The 10,000-nt window shown below is 39.5% G+C and overlaps 1 protein-coding gene across 2 annotated transcripts in view; it reads right to left on the bottom strand.

The window, feature by feature from the left end:
• Nucleotides 1–10,000, bottom strand: part of elp2 (elongator acetyltransferase complex subunit 2) — a 41,826-nt gene that overhangs the window by 9,567 nt on the left and 22,259 nt on the right. Inside the window, exons 11-16 of one of the 2 annotated variants that reach the window (XM_061897000.1) lie at nt 8,854–8,985; nt 8,632–8,778; nt 3,824–4,015; nt 3,494–3,563; nt 3,323–3,418; nt 1,274–1,331 (exon numbers count right to left, since the gene is read on the bottom strand). In XM_061897000.1, the coding sequence (XP_061752984.1) occupies nt 1,274–1,331; nt 3,323–3,418; nt 3,494–3,563; nt 3,824–4,015; nt 8,632–8,778; nt 8,854–8,985 (695 nt within the window). Of the gene's footprint in view, nt 1–1,273; nt 1,332–3,322; nt 3,564–3,823; nt 4,016–8,631; nt 8,779–8,853; nt 8,986–10,000 lie in introns of both variants that reach the window. The other variant, XM_061896999.1, reaches the window with a different exon arrangement.

The raw sequence follows: 10,000 nt of genomic DNA, 5'->3' as shown, positions 1-10,000 counted from the left end.
GGGGCGACTTGTCCAGGGTGTACCCTGCCTTCCGCCCGATTGTAGCTGAGATAGGCACCAGCGCCCCCCGCGACCCCGAAAGGGAATAAGCGGTAGAAAATGGATGGATGGATGGATAAAACAATCCCTTCAATGTCTGCTCTCACTGGGATGCCACGGAATGTTTATATCTTCCTGTCTGGATTAAAAATGTTTCAAAATCCTCACTCGGGTTGAAAAAAAAAAAAAGGGCATTTTTTTTGTGTTTTTCTCGGCATCTCTGGGTTTAAGTTGGATGCCAAAGTTCACCAACTTCTAGGTTTATGGCCACAACCATCTACTATCCAGGTGAGAGGCATGATTTGAAATCTACAATTAACTTTCACCAACTCAGAGGGGATGGAGCAGCTCAATATGTCAATATACTGTAGCAGCAAGAGCCAGTTAGCTCTCTGGGATCAATACGTTGCTAAAAGTATTTCCTTGGTGTTATCGCAAAGGCTGGCTAATTTTATTTTTTAATTAAAAAAAATCATGACTTTTGATACTTGGCGCCATCTTAGAAAGTAGTAAACTTTTTCTAATTAATCATGTTGACTTTAGTATACTAAAATTAGCATGCTAATGTGTCTTATTAGCATTTTAGCTAATTTAATATTTTAAAACCTCTAAAGGCCATAGTGGCCACATGCGTGGACAGCACCTTTTAGCTTTATTTCCAAAATGGTGTATACTGCTGAATTGGGGTCTTAAGGCCACTTATGTGGACACGTACACTGCCATCCGGTGGTGTCAGAAGAGTATAACATACAATGGAATTTGGCTGGTGGGGGGGTAAAAATAAGAAGTAGCATGTCACTGAACATGAAGTACACATTTGTGTACTTATGGACTAAGTACATCATATCAAAAGATGATTCCTAGTTTTATTTATCTTAATTAGGATCCAATAAGCCCAAATAGCAAAGAGAAATAAAAAAAGCATGTAAACAAACAGCTTGGACCTAAAGAGGTTATAATAACATTATTGCTAAAGGTCAATATGCAGGTAATGACATGTAAATTGAGTGTTTTAGGTGGATTTTGGATGTTTTGAGTGGGCTACTATGAGTACTCCCATTACTTACATTGTACTTGCAGAATGCATTAAAACAAACAACGTATGTGTTGTTGTTGTCTCACATAAGGATTGTGACTGAATCCCCCAAAAAGGGCAGTTGCCGTAGTCTTCTTGTCCCGTACCAAAAAAGGAGGACGTGCTCACAGACTTAGCGTCGTCTCCATGGATACTCACAGTTTCTGGACCTCGGGCCAAAGCGTGTTCTGGAGCAGGTGATCTTCTGGTGGAGGTTCTGCACAAAAACAGACCATAATGTTAACCAGGTAAGTCCCTATCCACACATTTAGACTCCAGTCGTGATCCAAATGTTTTGGCTTCCGATCCCATCCCATTTCAGCTTGCAATCCGATAATTTGACAATAGATCTTAGAAGTGAAAATGTATTTTAATCCTTGTGTAATTTGCTAGCAGATGATGTGCAGTATTGAATGTGTACCTTCATGTATACTCCCTCACTTTGGAAACAATAACAAAGACGCTAGAAAATGGTCTGTAGTAAGAACAATAAAAAATATCGATCGAATCACTTTAGTATTGTTTACTGATAGTATACTAGTTATCAATAGTATCGACATCTGGGTCGATCACGCACTTGAAGCTTTAGCGTAGGACTGGGTGATATGACGTTTTTTTAATATTGCGATATTTTTGGGCCACATTATGATATATATTAGGATATTTTGCCTTGGCCTTGAATGAACACTTGATGCATATAATCACAGCAGTATGATGATTCTATGTGTCTACATTAAAACATTCTTCTTCATACTGCATTAATATATGCTACTTTTAAACTTTCATGCAGAGAAGGAAATCACAACTAAGTCAATTGACCAAAAGTGCATTTATTAAAGTTATTAAGCAATGGCACAAACATTCAAGTCATTTCCAAAACATAAATTTCAAGATTGTCAGAGACATTTTAAGTGTCAAATAAAAATGAGCTGCATAATAGGAAATCAAATAGTATTCATCCTTCACTATGTGGTATGTTACTAAGGTTATGAAATTGTCTTCATTCTCTAGCGAGTGACTTTTCTAATGATGCTACATATTAGCAGAAAAGCTACTTCTTATAGCAACGCTTTTCCCCCAGACATTTTACAAATGACGGTTGTCTGTTCGACATATTCCCACATGAAGCCGAACCACCGCCAGATGATGAAACCCTGCTGGTTTTTATTGGGAATTAAGTCTTCCTTCATTTGTTACCAGATCCGCACCTTCTTTCTCTCGTACGGCTACGTTAGCAGCTAACATTAGGCACGCCGCTACCTCTCTGCCCTGCGAGGGCGTGTATGTGACGTGTCAGTTTGTGACTTATGTAAGAATGTGCGCCTGCTTATCTGTGAGAAGGAAAAACAGAAAAGAGCGAGGAGAGCCTGAAGTGTACGCCCGCAGCTAAAAGTCCTGCGTGAGAACATATACTCGAATATTACGATATAGTCATTTTCTATATCGCACAGAGACAAACCAGCCATACTTTAGCGGTTAGCTTCTTGTGTCGTCCAGCTCTGTGTGTGTGTGTGTGTGTGTGCATAGCATGTTTAGCCATTCCTTCTCAAGTCCTCCAGTGATAATAGTCCTTGACTCACATAGCCATGCTACTGTTGCTAACCTCAAAAGTCCACCTCAATACTGTGGCATGGTCATGCTGGACATTCAGAAGGCTTTTGACACCGATAACCATGCTACATACTGTTGGATAAGCTCAGAACAATGCTGGATGCAATCTTATTTGGAGGGGAGGAAACAGGTGGTAGAGGTGTTCCCCCCCTCTCAGTAAGTTGTGGAGTCCCCCAAGGCAGTATACTAAGACCTTTATTGTTCCTAATACACGTTTAAAAACATGTCATCAGTATGCTACTGTGAATTGTTCCTGTTTGCGGATGAGTCGGCCCTGCTGGTATCCAGCAAGGACAAGTCAAAGGTGGAACAAATCCTCAGTGCTGAACTCCTTAATATTTGCACCTGGCTCGCTGACAACAAGCTATCCATACACTTAGGTAGAACAGAATCCATCCTATTTGGGTCCCACATCAACCTTCTTAAAGTCAGTGACTTCACTATAAAAGTGGCTGGCATTGTTATCACCAGGAAAGATGGGATCACCTACCTTGGTTCCATTCTAGGTTCCATTCTAGGGCAAAAACTAAACCAGATATCCTCTAAAACGGTCTAATCAAAGCTAACCCCACAAGTAAACCTCGCCCCCAAAATTACCGGTCATGTCGATGGGTTGGAAGTAGGACTCCTGGTACTGCTCGGAGACGCTTTTGAAGTGCTGCTGGTCTCCTCCGGCTCCGGACGACAAGTCCCCTGCAGTTTGAAAAAAGGCCTTTTGGTCAGACGTGGCCGGGTTGACGGAGCACATGAACGGTTTCTTTTCTGCACCTTGAAAGACGGCCTTGTTAGACAAGCCCAGAGCGGGTGTGCTGGCTCCTTCAGGCAGGCCCGCACAGTCCTGAGGACACAAAGCATGCCAGAGCAGACTTACTTCACAGAGGCTACGTCTGCCCCCCTCCCAAACCCGCTCCGTCTACTGCTTTCTCTTCGGCTCCAATGTGGGCGGAGTTCACTTTTTGAAACGTTTACTATTGCAGCAACATGGTTGTTAAAGTGACGTGTGATTTCTGATTCTTTGTGAGGGCACCATAGGGTGTTCTGTGTGTGTACACCTTGTTATGTTCAAGAAGCAATTAAGTAGGTAAATCCAGGACTCACGCTGGATGCCAACAGCTGCTCCTTGGACCTCCCAGAGATGTTGGCAAAGTTCTCCACGAAATTACGCGGCGCCTGGAAGACCCGCAGGACCTTTTCGTCGGCACCGGACACGAAGCGGAACCTCCCCACCATAGCCAGGCACTGCATGTCGTAGCCGTGGATCTGCGGACGCGAGATCTCGTGCCAGGTGGCCTGCAGGGAGCGAGACGCCGTCAGAGATGCTCCTCCCAAAACATTTAAAAATAGATTAATAATAATATGGAAAAAGAGATGTTTCTTAACAAAGAAAATAGATAATAAATTAATAATAACTAATACAATTTAAAATGAGATGTTTTTCAAAATACTGAATAAAAATTGAATATATACAATAAAAATAAATAGTAACATTTTAAATGAGATGTTACTTTAAAACATCTAAAATCATGAAATGATGAATAGATGTTTCTAAAAAAATAATACAATTAAATGGAGATTTTTTTCATAAAAGAGAAAAAAAATTAAATAAAAATAGTCCAATTTAAAATGTGATGTTTAAGAAATAACAAAATGAAAAAGAAAAATAATACTATTAAAAAGAGATGCTTCTTAAAAAATAATACGATTAAAAAATGTTTTTCAAAAGACAGAATAAAAATAAAATAAAAAGTAATAGTTAAATTTTAAATGAGATGTTTCTTCAAAAAATTTAAAATTATAAAATGATAAAATAATAGTAAATTTAAAAAAATACAGGAGATCCATCCATCCATCCAATGTTCTACCGTTTAATGTTTTTCAAAAAACTGAATAAAAAATAGTCAAATTTTAAATTAGATGTTTCCTTAATAAAAAACAAAATGAAAAATTATAAAAATAATACAGTTAAAAAAGAGATGTTTCTTAAAAAATATGTTTTTCAAAAAACAGAATAAGAATAAAATAAAAAGAAATAGTAACATTTTAAATGAGATGTTTCTTTAAAAAATGAAAAAATAATACAATTAAAAACGAGATGCCATCCATTTTCTACCGCTTATTCCCTTTCGGGGTCGCGGGGGGCGCTGGCGCCTATCTCAGCTACAATCGGGCGGAAGGCAGGGTACACCCTGGACAAGTCGCCACCTCATCGCAGGGCCAACACAGATAGACAGACAACATTCACACTCACATTCACACACTAGGGCCAATTTAGTGTTGCCAATCAACCTATCCCCAGGTGCATGTCTTTGGAAGTGGGAGGAAGCCGGAGTACCCGGAGGGAACCCACGCATTCACGGGGAGAACATGCAAACTCCACACAGAAAGATCCCGAGCCTGGATTTGAACCCAGGACTGCAGGAACTTCGTATTGCGAGATGTTTCTTAAAAAATAATAAAATAAAATAAAAAGAATAAAAATAAATAAAAACAAAGTTTCCCAAAAGGTAATAATAATTACGATAAAATAATACAATTAAAAAAGAGATGTTTCTTAAAAAATAATAAAATTCAAAAAACAGAATAAAAATAAAATCAAGAGAACTAATACATTTAAAAACTGTTTCCCAAAAGATAATAAAACAAGAAATAGTAAAAAATTTTATAAATAAATCAATGACAAAATAAGGAATTATAAAAACTAATAAATAGTAAATTATAAAATAAATGTTTCTCAAAAATAAAAAATAACATTAAAGATAATACAGAAATTATAATAAATACAAACAAATACATGTTGTCAATAAATGAAAAATGATAATTACAAACAAAGAGATGTTCCTAAAAAAAATTTAAATTATAATTACAAAGAGATGTTCCTCGAAAAATGTTAAATACAAAGATGTTCCTCTATATATGAAAAATGATAATAAATACAAACAGATATGTTCCTCTATAAATGAAAAATGATAATACAAACAAAAATGTTTCTCTCTATATGAAAAATGATAATACAAACAAATATTTTCCTCTATATATGAAAAATTATAGTAAATACAAACAAAGAGATGTTCCTCCATAAATGAAAAATGATAATACAAACAAAGATGTTCCTCTACAAATGAAAAATTATAATAAATACGAACAAAGATGTTCCTCGATAGATGAAAAATGATAATAAATACAAAGATGTTCCTCTATATATGAAAAATTATAAATACAAACAAATATGTTCCTCTATAAATGAAAAATGATAATACAAACAAAGGTGTTCCTCTATAAATGAAAAATGATAATACAAAGATGTTCCTCTATATATGAAAAATTATAAATACAAACAAAGATGTTCCTCTATATATGAAAAATGATGATAAATACAAAGATCTTCCTCTATTGTATGAAAAATTATAACTACAAACAAAGATCTTCCTCTATATATGAAAATTATAATAAATACAAAGATGTTCCTCTATAAATGAAAAATTATAATACAAAGATGTTCCTCTATAAATGAAAAATGATAATAAATACAAACAAAGATGTTCCTCTTAATATGAAAAATGATAAATACAAACAAAGATGTTCCTCTATATATGAAAAATGTTAATAAATACAAAGATATTCTTCTATATATGAAAAATAATAAATACAAACAAAGATGTTCCTCTATATATGAAAAATGATCAAACAAAGATGTTCCTCTATATATGAAAAATGATAAATACAAACAAGGATGTTCCTCTATAAATGAAAATTGATAATAAATACAAACCACGATGTTCCTCTATAAAGGAAAAATGATAATACAAAGATGTTCCTCTATATATGAAAAATGATAATAAATACAAACAAAGATGTTCCTCTATATATGAAAAATGATAATAAATACAAACAAAGATCTTCCACTATATATGAAAAATGATAAATACAAAGATGTTCCTCTATATATGAAAATGATAATAAATACAAAGATGTTCCTCTATAAATGAAAAATGATAATAAATATAAACAAAGATGTTCTTCTATAAATGAAAAATGATAATACAAACAAAGATGTTCCTCTTAATATGAAAAATGATAATAAATACAAACAAAGATGTTCCTATATATATGAAAAATGATAATAAATATCCAGGGGTGGACGAGATCCGCCCGGAGTTCCTTAAGGCTCTGGATGCTGTGGGGCTGTCTTGGTTGACAAGACTTTGCAGCATCGCGTGGACATCGGGGGCGGTACCTCTGGATTGGCAGACCGGGGTGGTGGTTCCTCTCTTTAAGAAGGGGGACCGGAGGGTGTGTTCCAACTATCGTGGGATCACACTCCTCAGCCTTCCCGGTAAGGTTTATTCAGGTGTACTGGAGAGGAGGCTACGTCGGATAGTCGAACCTCGGATTCAGGAGGAACAGTGTGGTTTTCGTCCTGGTCGTGGAACTGTGGACCAGCTCTATTCTCTCGGCAGGGTTCTTGAGGGTGCATGGGAGTTTGCCCAACCAGTCTACATGTGCTTTGTGGACTTGGAGAAGGCATTCGACCGTGTCCCTCGGGAAGTCCTGTGGGGAGTGCTCAGAGAGTATGGGGTATCCGACTGTCTTATTGTGGCGGTCCGTTCCCTGTACGATCAGTGCCAGAGCTTGGTCCGCATTGCCGGCAGTAAGTCGAACACATTTCCAGTGAGGGTTGGACTCCGCCAAGGCTGTCCTTTGTCACCGATTCTGTTCATAACTTTTATGGACAGAATTTCTAGGCGCAGTCAAGGCGTTGAGGGGTTCCGGTTTGGTAACCGCAGGATTAGGTCTCTGCTTTTTGCAGATGATGTGGTCCTGATGGCTTCATCTGACCGGGATCTTCAGCTCTCGCTGGATCGGTTCGCAGCCGAGTGTGAAGCGACCGGAATGAGAATCAGCACCTCCAAGTCCGAGTCCATGGTTCTCGCCCGGAAAAGGGTGGAGTGCCATCTCCGGGTTGGGGAGGAGACCTTGCCCCAAGTGGAGGAGTTCAAGTACCTAGGAGTCTTGTTCACGAGTGAGGGAAGAGTGGATCGTGAGATCGACAGGCGGATCGGTGCGGCGTCTTCAGTAATGCGGACGTTGTACCGGTCCGTTGTGGTGAAGAAGGAGCTGAGCCGGAAGGCAAAGCTCTCAATTTACCGGTCGATCTACGTTCCCATCCTCACCTATGGTCATGAGCTTTGGGTCATGACCGAAAGGATAAGATCACGGGTACAAGCGGCCGAAATGAGTTTCCTCCGCCGTGTGGCGGGGCTCTCCCTTAGAGATAGGGTGAGAAGCTCTGCCATCCGGGAGGAACTCAAAGTAAAGCCGCTGCTCCTTCACATCGAGAGGAGCCAGATGAGGTGGTTCGGGCATCTGGTCAGGATGCCACCCGAACGCCTCCCTAGGGAGGTGTTTAGGGCACGTCCAACCGGTAGGAGGCCACGGGGAAGACCCAGGACACGTTGGGAAGACTATGTCTCCCGGCTGGCCTGGGAACGCCTCGGGATCCCCCGGGAAGAGCTAGACGAAGTGGCTGGGGAGAGGGAAGTCTGGGTTTCCCTGCTTAGGCTGTTGCCCCCGCGACCCGACCTCGGATAAGCGGAAGATGATGGATGGATGGATGGATAATAAATACAAAGATGTTCCTCTATATATGAAAAGTGATAATAAATACAAAGATGTTTCTCTATGTATGAAAAATGATAAATACAAACAAACATGTTCCTCTATAAATGAAAAATGATAAATACAAACAAAGATGTGTCTCTATATATGAAAAATGATGAATACAAAGATGTTCCTCTATATATGAAAAATGATAAATACAAACAAAGATGTTCCTCTATATATGAAAAATGATAGTAAATACAAACAAAGAGATTTTCCTCTATAAATGTTTGCTTGGTGTTTGGTACCTGCTTGCTGTCCCTCCTCCACGGCGTGAAGAGTCTGGTGGTCTGGTCCGAGCCCACGCTGAGGATGAATTCCCCCTCGGGGTCCCAGCTCAGGTCCTGGACTGCATTAAAGTGACCCGATATGACCACGCCAGGCCTCCACTCTCCCTGGAAGCATTGTTAGGGTTCCTTAGCAAATCAAGAGTTACCATGGCAACACAGGAGGCGACCATGTGGACTCACGTCTTCCTGCTGGTCCTTGCACCACAGGTGGAGCGCTCCGTGGAAGGCGTGAGCCAGGATCTGCGCCCCGTCTGGACTCATCTGGCAGCCGTAGAAGCCCAGCGTGTTGCCGCCGACCTCGCCCACACGCACCTGACAGACAGACCACCATCGCCACTTAAGGTGCGCATCTATTTCCCACTTTGGCCCGTTGTCGAGCGTTATCTCCTCCATCTTTAATTAGCTTATGAACATGCCAGGCTGTCGGGGAATGAGATAGACGCTCAATTCCATGTCCACAAAGATAAGACACGCTTGGTGGGGACAAGTGATCCGTGACAGTCGTCCTAAATGTCATCTCTGATCACAAGCACTGCATGTCCAAACATGCACGTCCACCACAATTACCATCCATCCAATATCCATGGTGGAGCCTTGAGTGATGGCCGATACCGATATTGATTCAATTACGATATCAGCAGGAATTAGACATTTATATTGTCGTGTGGAATGTTAGAAAAGGTTCGATGAAGTGAAATGACTCGGAGACCAGAAACACTAACCTATTTATTATTAATCACTTGGAATTGACTTATGTTGTCTTTAAATTGAAGCGGAGTGGTAATTGGGACACTTGGTTGCCGCAATAATTAAGTTAAGCTAACCTAATGACACAGTAAGTTGAATGATGCGGACACGTTTGCTACTGGAGACTTTGTATATGTGAATAATATGCAACTATAATGATTTGATACTTGTTTACATTGACAAATGTGTTATTTAGTGCTTAGCTGTTGTGTAGCTGCTAGCTCCTGGTAGCATACATTCTAGCATGTTTACCTTTTGTAAATGTTTTGACTAAAATAGAATAAAGGGCGTGTTGACTGGAGAACATTTAGATGTGAACTGGCAGTCCAGTTTTGCACAAGTAATCACGCTGCGGGACTGCTTGTATCGCACATGATCTCACACACAAGTAAACACGCTAAAAGACTGCTTGTGTCGCACATGATGTCACACGAAAGAAAAAAACACACTGCAGGACTGCTTGTGTTGCACGTGATCGCACACACAAGTAAAACACACTAAAGGACTGCTTGTGTCGCACATGTCACACGAAAGAAAAAAAAACACTGCAAGACTGCTTGTGTCGCATGTGATATCACAC

The sequence above is a fragment of the Nerophis ophidion genome, linkage group LG04, assembly GCF_033978795.1.
Source record: "Nerophis ophidion isolate RoL-2023_Sa linkage group LG04, RoL_Noph_v1.0, whole genome shotgun sequence".
Classification (NCBI taxonomy): Eukaryota; Metazoa; Chordata; class Actinopteri; order Syngnathiformes; family Syngnathidae; genus Nerophis; species Nerophis ophidion.
Note: the sequence above shows the minus strand (reverse complement) of the source record. Positions and strands in the feature narration are given on the sequence as shown.